Source organism: Mastigoproctus giganteus, chromosome 10 (genome assembly GCF_048544385.1).
Source record: "Mastigoproctus giganteus isolate SK-2022 chromosome 10, ASM4854438v1, whole genome shotgun sequence".
Lineage (NCBI taxonomy): Eukaryota > Metazoa > Arthropoda > Arachnida > Uropygi > Thelyphonidae > Mastigoproctus > Mastigoproctus giganteus.
In genome coordinates, this window is record NC_143584.1 from 28,187,341 (window position 1) to 28,208,798 (window position 21,458).

Genomic DNA, 21,458 nt, shown 5'->3' on the forward strand with positions numbered 1-21,458 from the left:
CCAAACTGACTCGACACTGCCCTGTCCATCGATGTCAACTGGCTTCACTTCCTTTGACTTTATGTGCTTCTTAATTAATAGCATAACCCCTCCTCCCCTCCCCTCCTGTCCTGTCTATCCTTTCTATATACATTGTATTCCCCAAATTCCAGTTCCGCATTACTTATATCTGTGTGACACCACGTCTCTGATATCCCAACAATATCTGCCTTTGATGTTTTGAGCAATACCTCAAATTCATCAAATTTATTTACCAAACTCCTAGCATTGGTGTACACGCAGGTATACATGCACCTGTTTCTATTCTTACCTACCCTAACACAACCCATGTATTTACTTGTAACGCAATGACTACCAGCAGTCTCTGAAATATCCTGCATCTTGTTTTTCAGACTTCTGCTCATTTGAATAGAAGCAGTGCAAGAATCACTTCCACCTCTGCCAGTGGCTACTGTTAATCTATTAGTCCTTGTATCCCCCCCAACTAGCAGTTTTCCGACCCACCTAACACTGCCTCGACAGCATCAGCAAAAATTCTTGCACCCTTTCTATTTAAGTGTATCCCATCCCTGTAGAAGCAATCTCTCCTGTTAACAAGTACAGTCCAGGCTGAAAAAAAATTCTACCCCTTGAGCCTTGCACAATCCCTCCAGGGCCGAATTGATCGACAAGGCTCTCATCATATACTCCCTCCTATCGTGTCTGGGCAGAATTGCAGACACTTTCAAGTTCAACCCTAATTCACGGCTTTTTTTCAACAGTGACCTGTACTTGCTAAGTAATTCCGCCGGTCTCCTACTCTTAATATCATTAGTGCCAACGTGTACAACTATATCACCTTTTGTGCCCTTAAAAGATGATATCCGCTCTACAACGTCATCAACCTTTGCCCCTGGCAGACATACCCTGGTCCTATTCCACCTATCCTTTTTACAAAGCATGTTCCCCGTTTCCCTGACAATAGAGTCACCAACAACTACTAGTTCCTGTGGGACCAGCGCATTCTGCCTAGGGGGCTACCCCTGTGTTGCCTGATGACCAAGTGCAAGCTCTGGCGTTGATGTGGGCAGCTGAGAGCTTGATGGGCCCCTCAATTTATTTCCTTCGAGGGCATCCACCCTGTCCTTCAAGGTCTCATAAAGGCCCATAACAACGCTGAGTTGTCGCCTGATTTCCTTGCACTCCTTACATCGTGCACACACAAAGACATCCCCCTTGGCAGTATCATGTCCCGTACCCGACTGCTCCGCAAACATCAAGCAAACAGTGCATTTTAATAGACTGTGATTCAGAGGGCAACTGCCCCCCTCAGTTCTCCCCTGAACCACAGCACTCCCATTAGCTTGAGCCTTTTGCTTTGCTGCTCTGGTCAGAGTCATGATTCCAATTTAATTCAATAAAATTTAAAACAAAAATTAAATCCTTAAGTTATATCCCAAAACAGTTATGTTATATATATATATATTTTTTTTTTTTTTCGGTATCTAGTGTTCCCTTTATACAACTTCCGTATCACGTGTACCACTATAGTTATGTATTAATTATTTGTTACGATTAAGTCGTTATATATATATAGAGTTAAAAATACAATTTAATTGACAATAAAGTTTATCAAGATTAATAGATTTACTGATTAATTGACAATATTATATTATGCAGTATACTACACTAAGCTTATGCTATCGTGTAAAAATGGCGGGAATTCACGAACGGTATTTCTACGGACTCGTAAGTATTGATTAGCTTCGAAATCTCGCTATCTCAATTTAGAATAAACTAAGGATCCTGACTAGGTCTATAATCTACTTATAGAAGATAATTTGATATAACAATTGGTTAATAAATCGACTAAATTTGGTTAAAAGACCTCTCGTTCAATTTGTGACACGTGGATTTGATACCGTTACCGATACTAAGTAATATCTACGAAATCTCTGTCTAAGTTAAACTTTAAACTAAGTATCGTAACTAGGAATATAAAGCTACTCTAGAAAATAAGTTAATATGACAATTTAAACTAATAAAGCAGAAAATAAATCAGGAAAAACTTCTCTGTTTGAAGAGCTTTAAGGAGCAATGTCTGCCCAGGCTAACCTCGCACCCAGACTCGAAAAATATCTTAAGAGAAAACTGTGCCAAGTATGTAAACAGATTCTTAAGGCTGTTGATAATGGTTTCAGAAACAGAATCAGGTCGGGCGGTCCCGTTGATCTGATAGAGGAGCTTCAAGTCATCTCCATAACTGATAAATTCTGTTTTCTGGCACAGGAATGGGTGGATGGCAGCCGTAAAGAGGAGCCCTGAAAGAACTCCGCCATGGGAAACACCTACACAAACTTTCCTTTTGAAAGATTTTTTATTCACAGTCAAGTGAAAGACCCTGGTCATAAGAGCGACTTCAAGGATTCCTGTATATTGCCTTTTATCTGGTATCCGTCCTCACAAAGTTGCAGGAGGGGCTGGATGTCTATGCTGTCAAATGCAAACTGGATATCCAGATAAACAATTGCCATCTCGGCCCAATCTTGTAGAGCCCCAGAATGGTGTTGGTGGTTTGCAGTAGGTTGGTAATGGTGGACCTGCATTTCAAGGCATAGTGAATGAATTGTGATTCATATGGCAGAACCTGGTTGGTTAGGATGGGAAGAAGGCACTTCTCCATGACTTTGAGGAGACATGAGGCTTGTTATAGGCCTGAATTGTGAAACTGAGGTCGCTCCCTGCATTTTGGGGATTGGTTGGACAATATATTGATTCCAGGCTGTGGGAAACTTTGCATTGTGAGGATTCCATTAAAGATACCTAGGAGTGCATCAATGATGAAAACACTTACACTCTTAAGAATGAATTGTATGACCCCATCTTATCCACTGCAAGACGTTGGTGGGATATCATTGATGGCCTGGATAAGCTCTCTTTTTGTGATGATGATGGAAGTGACAACATCTCGCTGACAACTGTTGTGAATGCTCTTAAGGTCTGACGCTGACTTTGGCCTAAATCTTGTGATGTAGTCTAGCCATTTGATCGGATTAAGTTGTTAAGGGAATTCATCATGCCTTGCCTTAAACGGTGCCTTCCTGATCTTGATTGTTTTGTCGATGTAGGCTTTCATGGCTTCGGATTTGCTTCTATTGAACTGGGCATGGGCTCTTGAGTATGCAATCCTGTCTAGTGGGTCTGATTTTGCTTTCCATTTTGCATGTAGTCTTTTTTTATTCTGAAATTTAAGGCTATCTTGGGTCCACCATGCTTTGCTCCAACAGGAGATTGAAACTGTTTTTGACGCTGCAGTTTGAGCAATAGACTGCATCCAGTAGGTAAGAAAGTGCAGCCCGAGCTGTGGATGACATTGGTTTAGGGCTTCCCAAGGAAAAATGGATGCTGCAAAGCAGCATTTCTCTGGATTGAGGAGAGAAGGGCTAATCACTGTCTTCCTAAGTGCTGCCTGATGTTGCCAGGATGTCCTGGAAGTGATTGGAAGAATGAGGGCTCCTGATAGATGGTCTGACATGAAGGCTGTTTCAGGCTGGCTGTCAATGGTGAGGGTGTCTGTTGCAAATATTAGGTCTAACAGGTTACCGCCCCTGGTAGGAGAAAAATTCTGGAGGGTCAGACCTAATGCAGCCAGATTAGAAGATAACAATCTGCGAAGACTGTGTTGGCCTGAGTTAATATTAAAGTCTTCACACACAAGTAATGTAATTACACACAAGATAACAAGTTGCCAAGTTTTTAGAAGTTAAATATCATTTAACTTTAACTTAAGTATTATCATATTTAAGCTATTCGATGAACAAGTTTTTAGAACAAAACTGAAATTGATTTCACAAAAAAAAAGTCTCCAGTACCTCTCAATGCCATTGTAGGTAAAGAAATAACCGATTTATAGTATCAGTGTGCGAAATTACAAGAAGCTTTTATGAAAAAAGAAAGAATTGACCTACAGTTAGTTGAGGGGCTAATCCCAACTTTATAAATGTACTTTTTAGAGCTTGAAACATAATAAATTATCCCATTCATTCTTTGCATATTAATAATTCCTCATAGCAATTGTGAATGTGAAAGAATATTCATCCAAGTGGGAAAAAAAACTGAGTTTAGACCTTCTCTTTCTGTGAAGCTTTTGATATGCTTTTGAACAGCAGTGCCATTGTTATAAAAGTTTTGACTCAACATTTCTAAAGAGGGTATAGTTTGCAATTGTATCTTGAAAGAGCCATAATCAGTTTATATTTAACAGACAATCAAAACAGAAATTCATAGACAGAAAAGCCTTACATAAGTTAATGTTTGAAAATCTCCTACTTTTCCAAAAAAAAAAAAAAAAAATCTCCTTTTTTCCTGTTTACCCAATTTCTAGATTTTGAAAAGTCAAAAGTTGGTAGCTAGCTATGAAGTTGCAATTTTTCAGACCATCTCTGCAAACAATACAAATAATTTAAAGTAAATTGGCCTGGTTCTGAAAATTAAACACACTATGTGCCCAACCCTATACCAACTAAGACTGTAATAGGTGCATTATGACTGTAATAGGTGCATTAGTAGCCATTGCACTAATAGATCAAAGAAACAAGAACTCAACCTATATTTAAATTATTAGCAGTCCTTGTCATTAAGGAACAGTAAAAACAGGAGGGGAGGAGGAACACAAAACTGTACCCTGAGAATTTCACTTTCTACACTGGTCCATGCTGATAAATGTACATTTATGACTGCTCTGTCTTAATAGTTTTTCAACACAAAGTAATAATGTTGAAATTATTACTTGCATCTTGCAGCTTTATGACTCCATCATAATACTTATGGCATTAGTTAGTGCATTTGTATTTGACCCAGACGGTCAAAATATTTGCAAAGGCGGCATCGTTTTAAGTCATATCTCATATTGTGAATACCTTCACAATGAGTTGCCATGATATTGCACTACTTCGAATAAGTAAAGCTTCACCTAAAGGAGAAGACTAACGTTACTTATTCTCAGTGGATACCACCACCCAGACTTCACCGTTTCAGGGCTATTTTGTATTTGTGTGGGATAATAACTCGATTATCCAGTTGTCCCTATTAGACTTAGAAAAGCAAAAAGGTAGAGGGAAAGTAATAGTAGGAGTGGAGGAGGAAAAGAAACGGTGTAGAAGATTGAAAGGGACAGTAACTCCTTCAACTCACACCACTCAAAAACTCAAAACTCCTCGGATAGGCAACGCTTCCCCAGTGGAGAAGGCTGTTGTTACCTATTCTTGGAAACGCCGGACATCATCAGGCTCCGCCTGGTGCCGTTTCAGGGCTATTTGGCCCTTCTTCGGTGGGTGGGTAGGTACCCAAGTCTATTTGGTCCTTCTTCGGTGGGTGGGTAGATACCCAAGTGATGCAATGATGGCAAAACAGTTATGAAGTATAACTCCACAATATGAGAGATGCCTGATGGTGTATAATGTATTAACACTATAATGCATTTAGGGCTTATGCCTCAGGCTGCGAGAAAGTCTAGACTATGTATGAATTAATTGCAAATGCATCATTAATACACAGCCAATTCTAAACTAGCAAAATATTTGCAGAGGCGGCATCGTTTTAAGTCATATGAAGTATAGAGTTATACTTCATAACTCTATAATTCAAAACAGTTATGAAGTATAGAGTTATACTTCATAACCCACCCACTGAAGAAGGGCCAAATAGCCCTGAAACGGTGCCTTCTGGGTGGTGTTATCCACTGAGAATAAGTAACGTTAGTCTTCTCCTTTAGGTGAAGCGTTACTTATTCAAAGTAGTGCGATATCATGGCAACTCATTGTGAAGGTATTCACAATATGAGATATGACTTAAAACGATGCCACCTTTGCAAATTGGTAATATTGCATTTGTATTATCATTGCATAGTTGAATTTTTTAGACAAACCAAAGTTTGTACATTGGCATCATTATTGTAACATCTCATATTGTGAAATCTATCACGAGTTGTCCTCCTTATACTTCAAATAAGTGACACTTCCCTATTACAAAAGATTACTGTTAACTTATTTTCAGTTGAGTTCCACCACTCAGACAGCACTGTTTTGAAGCTATTTGGCTTCTCATCAGTGAGCAGATAGGTACCCAAAGGTATAAGAGATGACAACCAAGTTGTGATTTATTTTCACAATATGAGAGATGCCAAAGGGTGTGCTTTTCAGACTAATAATGTTTTAGGGCAGAAAGCCTCGAGGTCAATAGACCAGTGAATTTGACTTCAGTGGTGGGTAAGATCACATAGGTGTCAACTTTAGTGTCCTGTCACCTCTTTCATACTTCCTTTGTAGGTTGGGGAGACCATTAGCACTTCTCCAATCCAAGGAAGTTGTCCTGGAATCCAATGAAGATCTAACTAACATTCTCAGTGGGCTGATGCATTCACTTGCAGCCTTCTTTTAGTTAATAAATGTTTGCCTTCCTCCCCTGGACCTTGACCTTCCCTCACCTTCAGTAACTTTACTAATAACCTCTTTATCAAGCTTATATCACTTATTTTATAGCAGTATGACTTCATGTCACTATTCCCCAGTGGTTTGAACAATCTTTCAACTATAAATATTGTTGATACCTATTGAGCTCGTCAGACACTTTTGGTGGCCTTCCTATGATTCTTGCACTTTAATCAAGTAAAGAGTCTATCTGATTCACTGCCTTCTTTTTTGTATTCATGTGCTACTAGAACTTATTCCCATTCTTAACTATTTTAGCAAGTAATTTGTCATGTGTAGCCATGCTTGCCAGCTGACCCTGGCAAGCATCGCTATGTAATTTTTAATCTTTGTCTGTATATAGTTGAGGTGGGGGGTAAACAATCGGTTTCTGTCTAGTATAATTCCAAGGTATTTAAGTTCAATGACAAGCTTAACGGTTCTATCATTGATTCTAATTTGGAGCGGTCTGGTTGTGGTCAGGAAGCCTTTTAGGAGTATGGATTTTGTCTTGGTTGACGAAATGGTCAGGTGATGTCCCTCCGCCCAGTCTCGGAGAGTGGTTAGTGCTTCTATTAATTGGTAATGAAATAAAGTGTAAATTTGTGTTTTATATCTTTACTTTTATAACATGTGAATATTGTTCCTCCTATTTTCACTTATTAGAAACGCTGTTTAATAGAATTAAAATTCAATTTGCAACGTGATCACAATGACTGGCACTTACTATATATCAATGGTATTTTATGGAGAGTCCATTGTAAAGTTATCCAATCGTATAGTGGACCCCCACTTAGAATTATTTTTTGCATCCAGTTCCTTTGTGACCACATCATGGTATCTAATCAAACTGTTGAGACAGGACTTTCCCTTAACAAACCCATGCTGTGCTTGAACTATAACTGCAGTCTTCTCTAGATGATCCTGCAGTACTTCTTTAACCAGTGCCTGCATTAATTTCCCCAGAACAGAAGTTAAACTAACGGGTCTATAATTACTCATGTTGCCCTTTGATCCCCCACTTGTGAATTTACTTAATACGGGGGAACCTCGTTATTCGGGGATAATTGGTTCCAGAAAATTCCACTTGAAAACAGGACCAGATTTTTGTAATCTTTCTATACATTAAAGTAATTTTCCTCCTATTGATATTTATTCAGCCAATGGGAGAAGAGGGATGCGGGTTACGTGGTAATGCGTAACACATACTAAAATACATAACATAAGCTTGTTTTACAGAACTTTAAAACTTCTAAATACAACAGTAAAACTGTTGTATTTAGATGTGGTCAGACGAGCTTACCACATCTAAATACAGTTATAACGAGCATCAAGGGACCGAAAAAATTTCCTCGTTATAACCATTACTCACTATATCAGTGATGAGTTAAATCGTCCTCCTGTTTTTTTTAATTCTCAATAACTTGATAAAAAGATAGATTCAAAAATCAAAAGAAATATTAGAGAGAGAGAAATAATATTAGTACCTTCATATTATTTGAATTAATATGCTTATACAGTCGTTTCCGGTTATTTGGGACACATCGGGAATAGTGCATTTTGGCCCGATTAAGCGGCTGCCTCAATTATGTGAAGTTTCATGTAAATAGTTAAAAATACAGCTTTACGATCAAATCATGTTATGATGGAATCACCATAGTAAAGTACCGTTCACTATACGATATGTAGTAAGCGCAATCACGTTTGCGAATTAAAGTTTAATTCTATTAAACAGCGATTCTAATTAGCGAAAATAGAAGGAATATTATCCGCAGGTTATAAAAGTAAAGTTATATTGTATTAAGTACAGATTTGCACTTTATTACGTTACCAATTAAAAAATTAAATGATATGTGAAAATCGGAAGAATATTTTCCACAGGTTAGCAAAATAAAAATAAATTTACGCTTATGTGCATAGCGTAATATGTACATACTAACTAGTTGACATTTGTGGGTGGGGCTAAAATTTAAAACAGTAAAAAAGATAAGAAATCAATAACAAAGAACATGGCGCACACAAATTGCAAGTAACACGATATGCGCATTTGAGAATGGAGTAACAAGTTATGAAGCTTAAAAAATAGGAATGAAAAGCAGATTCTGAAAATTAATTTTTTTATATGATTGAAGCACTAACAGAAAAGCCCAATAAACAAGGGATAGCTAATTGTTTTTATTATTTTATGGTTGTGACCTCCAGAAATCCGACCGAACCACGTGGTATGATCAGAGACAATCGTAGGGTAATCTCGAGTGCTGCGGTCTTCTGCTCTGATTAAATGGCATGTTGTTCCAATTAAGCAAAGTAAACCCTGGCTATATTCTCGTTTGGGTTCTGTTCTTTAAGATTTGTTTCAAATAAACCTGATTAACCGGAATCTACTGTATTTGGTTTTTAAATCGAACCAGCCAATTGTTGTTACGTACAAAATCATTGCATCCAAATTGTTTAGCAAATTTTTCCACTTGAGCCTTCAAGATTTTCAGTCTATTGAAAATCCAGCACTTCTTTATGTAGTAAACCATTGAAGCAATGCTTCATATCGATGTTTGTAACCTCATACTTTCTATTTTTTTTTTTTTTTTTTTTTATTATTATTATTTTTTTTTTTATTTTTATTTTTTTTTTTTTCAGTTATGTTCTTTTCCAGTGCCGATATATAAACATGTTTATTCTTCTACAATGTCGATATTGTTGAAGAGGACAAAGAAAACTTATTACACGCATCAACATTTTTTGCACCACATTCTAACTCACGAATAATTTCGACTTTTCACAAATCAAGAGACACTGTCTTTTGTTAGTAGACATGATTCCAAAGGAAGGGTTTGTTTCTAATTGATTTTACTTTAAAATGACAGTAAAGTGATCTGCATACAAAGTTCTTAGAAGTCCCGATTCCAAAATTCTTAGAAATCCTGAAATAAATTTATGGTTCAGTGAATACAAGACAATCTGTAAACAGGGTAATGTGACAAAAGGAATGCCAATGCACTATTGTATAGCCCCCGTACCCGAAAAGAAAAGGTCATAAACTGGCTGCTAATCCGATGCGGGTGGTAATAAAAGCTAAGTCACCCTTTTCATTTTTGTCTATTTCAAGAATCGGTTTTTTTTTTTTTTTTTCGACTACCCAGGCAATTAAAAATGTTTGCATAGTTAACAAAATTTGTACGGTATATCTGTGAAATACACTCGTTATAACAGTTAATGAGTGTATGGGAATACATGTATATTAAAATTCATTATGGCTTTTTGCTTGTTACAGCTGTAAACGCCGTATTTCCATGCTTGTTATAACCAAATTCAATTGTAAGTACACTGAAGTGATGAGTCACCTGCCGAACTTAACAAATTAGTTGCTACAAAGTTTATCTTGAATTTGAAGAAAAATTTAAGTAAAGGAAGTTCCAAACAAGTGTGTAATAAGCACAATACTTAAGTTTTAAATGATTGGCCATCATTTATACTATTCTTCTCTTTCTTGGTGATTCCCTTCTACTTCTGACTCTTGTTTTCTCTCTCTTTCAGGGTAACTCAGAATTTTTTTTTTTTTTTTTTTTTGGCCGGTGCAACAAAAGCCTCAATTAGCCATATGGTGCAAGCTTCCTTGCACCATATGGCTAATTATAATAATAATAATTTATAGTCAAAACTACGGCCAGAACAGCAGAAAACACTGAATATGTTTAACATTCACCACTGAAAAGTCCTGGAAAATCAGTAGAACGTTTTTCTGAATAACTTGAATTGGTTAATTGTCACTTTAAGGATTGTCCAAAATAGTTACACCAATACAGAATTCCCTTAATGAAAGCAATAAAAATAGAAGAGGTGACTTCTGTAATCTATTTCTGCATTTTTTGGAAAATAAGGCTGTTTTCCTAATCATATTGGTTTAAACCAATTTTCATCCGAATATGATAAAAAGTATAATATGCACGTACGAGCCGTGAAAGGCCTCTGTGAAATGGAGATTCACTTATATCTTTATCCGATTCTTCCAAGATATAGATGTCAGTTTTTACCAGCTTTTTTTTTTTTTTTTTTTTTTTTTTCCAACAGGATAGGCCATGATCATATACAGAAAATGCTGTCCTAGATGTTTTCAGTGAACATTTTCAAAACAAGTTTTGTTTAATTCACTACCTATTTCAGGTTTGGTGGCCAGGACCAGCCATACCTGAAATATGTAGGGAATTGATTTTAAAAAAATCAGCCAAGAAATCATTTTAACACATAAATAGAATCACAAGGTGGTATATTACTCTCATCAACCGGTGCAATACCACCACTTTGCTTATTGAAGTCTCAAAGTGGTGGAACCCATGTTTAGTCTCCAAAGAAAAGCTCCAGTAACCCCCAATCTCTTCCATCATACAGTATGATTGGTGTCTTTTGAGGTTATGATGGATGGACATCATGGCAAGATTCAAGTGGGAGGAAAGAATATCCATAATAAGACATTCACACTTTCTTGCCATTCCATCTGCATGCAGAGACTCTCGTCATACTCTTCACAACCTTCTGGTCTGTAGATTACTTCTACTCTCATTATATCTTTGTTTCCAACTAACTCACACCACACAGATTATAGGCTGGCAGACATAACTTTTGACTCATCAAAGGCTTTTGTCACACTAAGGCTGCTTTTGATAAGAAGCATGGCCCCACCACACCTTCTGTCTTTCCTAAATATGTTATACATATCATAGTGGAACTCATCATCCCCAATTGCTGGGTGACACCACATCTCCATTAACCCTAATATATCAGCATTAGTTGTCCTAACTGAATTCAGCTATTTTATTGACAGCACTTCTAACATTACTATATAGATACAGTTAAGACTAAATATTCTTCTATAGTCTACTACCTCGACATACCCCTTGAAGTTATTTAGGCTTGTTACCCTAGCTTTATCATCCTGCTCATTTTAAACGCTGCTACCCTCAGAACACTTTGCGAAAATCAGCTGTTATGGCAACAAACAGGAATTCATGAAGTGAGTGCAACCATTACTTTGACTCATACTATCAGATGTATTCAGATCTACAGTGGCAGACAAAAAAACTACATCACTTGTGAATTTTGCAAATAATGGTGTTTTGCGCTACATTGTGGGTTGCAGAAATGTTCAAAATGCATTTTGAACATTTCTGCAACCCACAACTTTAAAATCTTGAGAATTTGGTGTAACCTTGTAGAAATGACTTACTTTCTTCTTACACTGTAATTTTTTCACTCTTCAGTTGCACTAACTGCATAGGAGATTAAGACAGCACAGGAATGTTGTGTGTCTTTTCATTGTCACTTTCCAAAATATACTTATGCATCTCCACCCTGAAATATAATTAGTATTTAAGCATGCATTCTGTCTTTATGATAAAATCTATGGAAATTGCAATTTGGTATTAATAAATGAAATTGTGTTATGATGCCATTTGGGTAATTTCTGATGTTGACATTGGCATCAATGTTAACTCTTCTTAAAATTGATGTAGATTATTAATAGGCAATTCTATTTGAAATGCTACATACATGCCCATGCACTCATATTTATTTAAGTAAAGTTTTTCACTTTTATTTAATTTATTTATTTATTGCAACATTTATCATATTTCCACTAGTTTATATATATATATATATATATATATATATTAAAAAAATTGTACATATTTCAGATTGGGGGTATTGAGTTGGATCTTTCCAATTTTTATCATACTGTGCAGCATTTCGGAGGATTACAACAAGTAATTGAAAAGAAAAAATGGCAGAGGGTGGCAGATGTAATGCGCATTCCAAAAGCAGTAAGTAGTGTTATTTGTGTGTGTGCTGTATGTATGTTACAAGTTTAGAAGAAAATGGTACAGATAGTAACAATAGTAAAGACCCAAACCCCTCCACAAACTACACTAATATTGGGAATGCAAAATTTTATTCAAAAATTATTTGCATTACACATTTTACTATCCTACATAATCACCAAGGACATTTTAAGCACTTATTATACTTTGGGCAAATTTTTGTATCCCCTGGTCATAAAAGTGTACCGCATAACCTTTTAACAGTTTGTGACTTCAATTTTTGTTCCTCTGTCATTATTGAAATTTTTTCCAGCTGTGTACTTCTTCAAATACAAAATATGTGTCAATTGCTGGGGGGCCACATTTGAACTGGGTGGTAAATATTCAAAGATTTCCCACAAAATTGTGTTAACAGTTCTTGTGTGCAAGCAGCAGGGGGAAGGTCTTGCATTATCATGCAATAAAAAAGCATCTTTAGACAGTAAAGCATGCTTTTTTGTTCTCAGTAGTTTCCACAAAGTTCCACAGTGTCTCTGTCTGTATAAATTTACAGTTGTTTGTTGTGACAACTTCAATCAACAGAACAACTTTGCTGTCTCAGAAAACAACAGGCAAGATTTTTCTTGCCAAAATTGTTTGAATGCCTTCATTCAAGGTTAGCCCATCTGTTTATTTCCATTCCACTATAATGATTGGTGTTTTACTCTCTGGAGTGTGTTGGCTAACCCAGGTCTCATTGCCTGTTGGTTACTATTCTGTCTAACAAAGAATTAGTTTCCTCTGTAATTCGACAGAAACATTCATGTGTTTACTGCTTATTTCATTTTGTTAGCATCAGCTAACATTTTCAGTACTCATCTGGCACACAATTTCTATAGTTCAGATACTGTTTCACCATTTCATGAAGCGATGACCTTGGGGTATCAGGGGAACTTATCAGGAACTGTACTTCTCCTGTCCTGAATTCTTTCATAAACTTTCTGGATCAGACTATCATCAGTAATGGATAACCTTTCACTCACTTTTTCATTGTGGACACTCAATTTCTTGCTTGCCATTCCTGAAGAGTCCTCCCTTCATTGAATACATAGCATTACTTTGCTATATTCCAGTGATTCATAGCATTTTCTCCATAAGTTTATTAATTGCTAGTAAATGTTGGCAGGCCAGACAAAACATTCCTATTATTTAAAAACCTGATAACAGAACAAATCTCCATTTTATGCAATTTAAATATATATGCCTTGGGTCTTTGTTTTCTGCCCCCACACCCCATCTCATATATTTACTTAAAACATATGTTGTAGGGTAATGTGTCAGGTTCAATCAGAAACTAAACATAATCAACATACAGAAAATGAACTAACTTATTTAAACTATTCTGCATATATGATTATACACTCAGTAATTGCTGAAGTATGACCACCTACTTAATACCATATTGGGCCACCATTCTCACAAATAACAGCCACTATTCACCTAGGCCAGCGATTCCCAACCTTTTTGACCTGCGGAGCCCTTTTTAGAATCAATTTCTATGGAGGAGCCCCTTAGGCTTACCCTATGTTTTCAAGCTAATGGTATTTAAGAGTAGTGTTACGCGGGGGATAGATAATAAGGGAGTGTAAAGTAAAGAGATATTTAAACAATTGTACAATGTCCATGCAATAAAATTATATTTTAAAAACTTTGAAATTTGCCATAATATCTCAATTTATTTTTTAACACCAATACGTGATACTGTCAAAACTTGACTTAACTTGACAAAACTTGACATTATTGGTGAAAGCAATAATAAGGTCCATACAATAAACTCAGTTCCTCCAATTTAATTATTACATCCAATTCAATTTAAATACATACTCATTCATTACTTGTTATTCGAAATTTTTGTTATTCATTATAGAAGACAATTCCTATTTAATTTTACCAACTACAGTGCAACAGTAAGCCTAAATTAAGACATAACATAAAATAACGTATAAATATTTAATGAGACACCTGTGGTTGTATTTTTTTGCACAGTTTTCTTATTTCAGGTTCAATTGATGATAATTGCAGGCGAATGTCTGGTTCTACATTTAAGCGACTTCTGTATTTTGTTTTGGTACGCATATAGGCAGAAAATCCCGCTTCACAGAAATATGTAGTTGAGAAAGGCAGCAATACTAATTTTGCTTTCTCAGACTAGATTTTGAATTCATCTTGCAAATGCAACCAAAACTCTGTTAGACTTTGATTCTGAAACGCAATTTTTAGTTCGCTGTGAGATGTCAAATCTATGAGGAGCTCGTATACTGCTGGGTTTAAGCTAGGTGGTTTTTTGTTCACGCTGAACACATTCAATACCCAATTAAAGTCATCAAGCGCCTTCTCTTGAGCTGTCGGAAAATAATGTTCAAACAAGTCTTTCAATGCTTCGAGATGTGCCTGAATATTTTTCTTGAACCTTGATATTATTTTCATCCAAGAAGCTTTTTGTAAGAGGGAAGCAATCAATATCCTGGAGCAGTCGCAGAGCCCCTGGGAAGTGTACATGGAGCCCTAAGGGCTATGCGGAGCACAGGTTGGGAACCACTGACCTGGGCATTGACTCAACCAAATGTCTGAAGATGTTCATATGGATCTGCAAGGCTTTTCCCTGTCTTAGAATAGATGACAGTTTTCAGTATGCCTCACTTCCCATTCCATAACATCCCACAGGCGTTTTGTTCGATTGAGTTCAGGCGAATTTGAAGGCCAATCAAGGTGGGTGATATCATCACTGTGTTCCTCGAACCACTTGTGCACAGTGAAGACTCAGTGGTACAACACATTATTTTCTTTAAAGGTCTCGTTTCTGCCCAGGAAAATGCAAAATGGCAGGGTGCAGAGTCTCCTAAGAGCTGGTGGAACCAGTGAAACGTTGGTCCATACATACAAGGGGACCTAGTTTCTTGCCTACAAAACATGCCCCATATTAAGCAACCACCACCACCTGCCTGGGATGGTGCTGATTATCCTCCTCGATAGTGAGCGAAATTCACAATGGGGCCAGATTCATGTTGCTTGCACCCCACACAAAGGCATCCAGCAGCATGTTGCACCAGGTATTTGGACTCATCTGACCAGCACCACTCGATTCCAGTCCATTGTCTAATCAGTGTGTTGTTGACACCACAGTCAACAACACACTGCTTCACCATCAATGGTGAACAGCAGTAAAAAGAGTGTCTCTGGGGTCATCTGCTGAAACCCCATACATATGAGTGTGCAGCCATAGGAAGAAAAATTTTCGTTAAATGTGCAGCTGGTATCCATGTCATTTCTATTAACTTTAGAGCATATAGCATTAAGCTATGGAAATATTTATAATTAATGTACTGTTAGTATAAAGCATGTTTGCATAAAAGAGACATTGTTACACAACCTTTCATATTGTGAATCCCTTCAAAATCAGCATTTCCCCAAAAGGGAAATATACTGCCATTTATTCTCAGTTGAGCGCTACCGTTATGCAGACAATATTGTTTCAGAGGTTATCATCACATCATCAGCAGGCAGTTAGGTACCCTGAATCTAAGAGCTGACAACCAAGTTGTGACTTGATTCTGCAACTTGTAAAATGCCAGGGGATGTTTAATTTTACAGGGTGTCTCAAAAATATTGGTACAAACGTTTAGGAGAGGTAGAAACACTAAAGGAATGTGAATCGCATAGGAACTCATAACTGGAAACGTCACGGGAAAGTAGAAGCAGAAGCACAAGAAACAGAAATGACACAAGACAGTAATTAGTGGCAAACATTTATTTCACATAATATTAACAGTGGAGTACGAGATGGATGCATTTCATGATGTTACAACAGATGCTCGAAGGTTCCACCATGAGATGCAATTCATGCGTGACACCGACGCAACATAGATTGGCGGAGACAGTCGAACACACCTGGAGTTTCTTTGACAATAGCAGTAGCGCAGACGAGTCTTGCCACGAGATCCATTTCCATCTCCACAGGCGATTCATATATGATAGATTTCAGGGCCCCCAACAGAAAGAAATCAAGGCTCGATAAATCAGGTGAGTGTGGGGGCCAGGCAACAGGTCTACCACGGCCAATCCATTGATGCCCAAAATGCCTGTTCAAATGGTCACGAACACACCTTCCATAATGGGCAGGCGCCCCGTCATGTTGAAACCAAATGTTGCATCTCACATTTGCTGGAACATCGTCAAGTAACCCTGGTAGAACTTGTTCAAGAAAGATCCGATATTTAGCGGAGTTCGTGCGGGATGGTAACAGATATGGGCCGACTAAGCAGTCACTGACCATACCTGCCCACACATTTATTGCGAAGTGATGTTGTGCCGCATGGGGGCACACACCGTGTGGGTTGTCATGAGCCCACACATGAGCATTGTGCTGATTGAATAAGCCTTCCCGAGTGAAATAAGCCTCATCCGTGACCAAAACATAGGCTGGAAAATTCAAGTCTTGAACACTTTCTTGGAGAAACCACTGTGCAAAAAGCCACATGTGCAGGATGATCTTGGGGCAGCAGTAACTGAACCCTTTGGAGATGAAAGGGGTGTAAGGAATCGTCGTGCCAGACACGCTGTACGCGAGACACTCCTAAGGCAGAGGCAACGCACGTGTGCTGGTAGTAGGATTATTCTGGATGGCATTCAACACACTTTCTTTCATGGCAGGAGTTCGCATCGAACATTGTCTGCCCGCACTACTCCTGTTACCTCTAAATGACCCATAATCTCACAAATTTTGATGCACACGCGTAAACAAATAGTGGTCCGGTACATGTCTGGGAAGCGTTATCCATAAATTCGTTGAGCAGCTCGTCCATTGCCCTCTGCTAATCCATACACTAGGTACATATCTGCCAGCTCACAGTTCATATATCGATGCATGCTCTTCGTGCGGTGACTACCGCGCCGTCTATCGCCTTACGGTGACGTTTCCGGTTATGGAAACGTCATGTGATTCATATTCCTTTAGATGTTATCTACCTCCCCTAAATGTTTGTACCAATATTTTTGAGACACCCTGTATATTAGCGTTTGATATAATATCGGTGTTTAGATACACCATAGATAACTCTTAATAAACTACAAAGTAGTTGTTGTAGGCATCATTTGCTGTTTCTCATATTGTGCTCTGCCTTCACGACGAGTTGCCATGATATTGCACTACTTCGAATAAGTAACTCTTCACTAATAGAGAAGACTATTGTTACTTATTCTCAGTTGAGTACCACCACCCAGACAGCACTGTTTCACGGCTATTGGCCGATCATCAGTGGGTGGGCAGGTACCCTGGTAATGCAGACATGACGACCCAGTTGTGAAGTTAATCACACAATATGAGAGATGCCAAGAGGTGTAGATGTCAATATTTAAAATAAATAAATGCACATGGCATAATACTTTAAGAGTTTGGTATCTATATAATATCGGTGTTTAGATACACCATAGATAACTCTTAATAAACTACAAAGTAGTTGTTGTAGGCATCATTTGCTGTTTCTCATATTGTGCTCTGCCTTCACGACGAGTTGCCATGATATTGCACTACTTCGAATAAGTAACTCTTCACTAATAGAGAAGACTATTGTTACTTATTCTCAGTTGAGTACCACCACCCAGACAGCACTGTTTCACGGCTATTGGCCGATCATCAGTGGGTGGGCAGGTACCCTGGTAATGCAGACATGACGACCCAGTTGTGAAGTTAATCACACAATATGAGAGATGCCAAGAGGTGTAGATGTCAATATTTAAAATAAATAAATGCACATGGCATAATACTTTAAAAGTTTGGTATCTATATAATATCGGTGTTTAGATACACCATAGATAACTCTTAATAAACTACAAAGTAGTTGTTGTAGGCATCATTTGCTGTTTCTCATATTGTGCTCTGCCTTCACGACGAGTTGCCATGATATTGCACTACTTCGAATAAGTAACTCTTCACTAATAGAGAAGACTATTGTTGAATATTGACATCTACACCTCTTGGCATCTCTCATATTGTGTGATTAACTTCACAACTGGGTCGTCATGTCTGCATTACCAGGGTACCTGCCCACCCACTGATGATCGGCCAATAGCCGTGAAACAGTGCTGTCTGGGTGGTGGTACTCAACTGAGAATAAGTAACAATAGTCTTCTCTATTAGTGAAGAGTTACTTATTCGAAGTAGTGCAATATCATGGCAACTCGTCGTGAAGGCAGAGCACAATATGAGAAACAGCAAATGATGCCTACAACAACTACTTTGTAGTTTATTAAGAGTTATCTATGGTGTATCTAAACACCGATATTATATAGATACCAAACTCTTAAAGTATTATGCCATGTGCATTTATTTATTTTAAATATTGACATCTACACCTCTTGGCATCTCTCATATTGTGTGATTAACTTCACAACTGGGTCGTCATGTCTGCATTACCAGGGTACCTGCCCACCCACTGATGATCGACCAATAGCCGTGAAACAGTGCTGTCTGGGTGGTGGTACTCAACTGAGAATAAGTAACAATAGTCTTCTCTATTAGTGAAGAGTTACTTATTCGAAGTAGTGCAATATCATGGCAACTCGTCGTGAAGGCAGAGCACAATATGAGAAACAGCAAATGATGCCTACAACAACTACTTTGTAGTTTATTAAGAGTTATCTATGGTGTATCTAAACACCGATATTATATAGATACCAAACTCTTAAAGTATTATGCCATGTGCATTTATTTATTTTAAATATTAGCTTTTGAACGTAAAGCTTTGGGCTATGAATTAAACATTCTGCGTTCTTTCACAACTGACTTGTCAGCTGTACACGATGGCACTCTACTGAAAATAAATAATAGCGTACTTCCATCATGTAAAATGCACAGCAAAAGTGTGTTTGTTGTAATAGTAATAGTACTAGTAATGGAGGCATGTGATGCATGAAAGTAAGCATTCTAGCTTATGTAGCATCAGCGAAAAAAAAAACGATTTCACGCATCCATTCCCTCTAAAAGCTTGTCCAGTTCCTCCTTGAATTTATTTAAGCTATCAACTTCCACAACAACAGATGGAACTTTGTTCCAGCAATTAACCACCCACTGGCTAAAGGCAAATTTCCGCACATCTATTCTACAACTGTCTTTCCTCAATTTGAATTTATGACCCCCTCAGGTTCGTAATCTCAGCAAGTGAAAGAATCCCATCAGAATTCAGTGTGCTCAACATTCAAGGCCATTACACCTCAGTCAGATCACCTCAATGGTGCCTATTCTCCAGCCATTGTAATTTGCAGAACTTAAGCCTTTCTTGGTAAGAGGACCCCCTCATTCCCCTCACCAATCTTGTTGCCCTTCTCTGTACACACTCAATCAACTCAACATCCTTCCTAAAATGAGGACTCCAGACCTGTATGCAGTACTCAATGTGTGGCCTGACCATTGCCTTATACAAAGGGATAATCACCTCATCACCTCCTTTTCCCTACTAGCAAAATTCCAGTATACAGTCTGTCCCCAATGTATGAAAGAAATACGTTCCAGGACTTCTTACGTCAGTCAATTTTTACATAAATCGGGAATGCATAATAAAATATTGCTACTATATCCCTGATATGTCAAAATTACAAAAACCACATAATAGCCTCAGAAGAATTAAGAAAAAAAGTTATAAACCATAACAATTAAAAACTTTATCTGGGGACAGTGGTGATTTAACCGGAGTAGCACATAAGAAAAGAAAACATGAAAGAAAAAAACGCATGTCATTGTACTGTAAAAACTGATATGTATTTCATACACTGTGTAGGCTTTATAAGGGCTAGTAAGGGAATCAAAACCGAATTGTACATATTTAAGAAAATTTCTCTATACCACACAATGAATCAAAGTTTATACACTTCAGGTGTGATGGACTGACGGTGACTTAAATGAATCTCAGCATTAATAAGACATTAATTACAGGGAGTTGTAGGCTGAGTACAGGTCAGGGAGGTAGTACGTGATAGGAACTCTTCGATCTTCATCTGTTTCGTATGTTTTCTTTTTCTCTTCATAAATTTAGCAATAAGCAATCTTGAACTTTTCTTTCTATTTTCAAGAAACATTCGGTGTGTTGATCCATTCCATCAAAAAAAACAGACCTTACTGAATTTTTCGAAATGCTTCTGCCATTTCCTTTAATTTGAACTGCTTCTTGGGTTGGTCTGATTCCTCGATAGATTCAGCTCTCCCTTGCTCCTCAACTATTTGCACGTTCAACTGGGCTAGGTCTTCTGTTTTTCAATCTTCACCTTGTTCATCCACAAGCTCATCTACATCTTCGTTCTCCAGGACCAGCTGGAACTTCTGCACTGTTTACAATTTCTTTGGTAACAGAAGACATCAGCTCATCTTTGTTGAAGCCTTCATTGTTAATCTCGGAAATTTTTAGATTTTTCAAAACTCCGCTCATACAAGATGATGTCAAATCATTCCAGGCTCTTGAAATGTTTCATATTCCATCAAGGATGTTAAAGGGCTAGGGTGTAATTCTCCAGAGAAATATCCAATGGGACACAGTCAATGTGGCTTAAATGTTGTGGGGGTTTCCCTGAAGTGCTTCAATGTAGTTCACCTGTTTCAAAAACATGTTGTTGAATATTTCTTCAGCATTAAAAAAAATAAATAAAATAAAATTTATTTACATAGATTCTAATTATGCTGCAGGTTCTTATCCAACATAGTTTGTATGGCAACGAAAACCAAAACTTATACTTATTATTTCTTCATTCGGCTTCACTCTTAAAAATTATATAGAAAGTATCTTTACAATTTTACTTGAAGTCCAAATTTAAGTAACTCAGACTTACATGAGTCGGGGACTAACTGTATAATTGACAATACCCCATAACCTGCTGTGGCAGCCTGTCTGCATTGCTCACAAAAGGTACTACTACCACACAGATGGTATGTTTCTCTGGAGTTATTTCTACTCATATGCAGTACTTTGCTTTTGTTAATGTTAAACTTCAGTTGCTGCTTCTCAGCCCATCTGTCCAAATTTTCTAGATCCTGTTGCAATAGTACACTACCATTCCTGTCATTAACGACCGTGCCAACCTTTGTATCATCTGCAAACTTCAACATTAAGCCTGATATACTTTCAACAATATCACTGATAAATATACAAAACAGCAGTGGGCCCAACACCGAACCCAT

The 21,458-nt window shown here is 37.6% G+C and overlaps 1 protein-coding gene across 1 annotated transcript in view; it reads left to right on the forward strand.

Annotated features, from left to right (window-relative positions):
* The window catches only part of LOC150078915 (uncharacterized), a 508,023-nt gene that overhangs the window by 234,736 nt on the left and 251,829 nt on the right, over positions 1-21,458 (forward strand). The window contains exon 10 of the mRNA XM_090382884.1: positions 12,134-12,259. Coding sequence (XP_090239010.1) covers positions 12,134-12,259 — 126 coding nt within the window. The remainder of the gene's footprint in view (positions 1-12,133; positions 12,260-21,458) is intronic.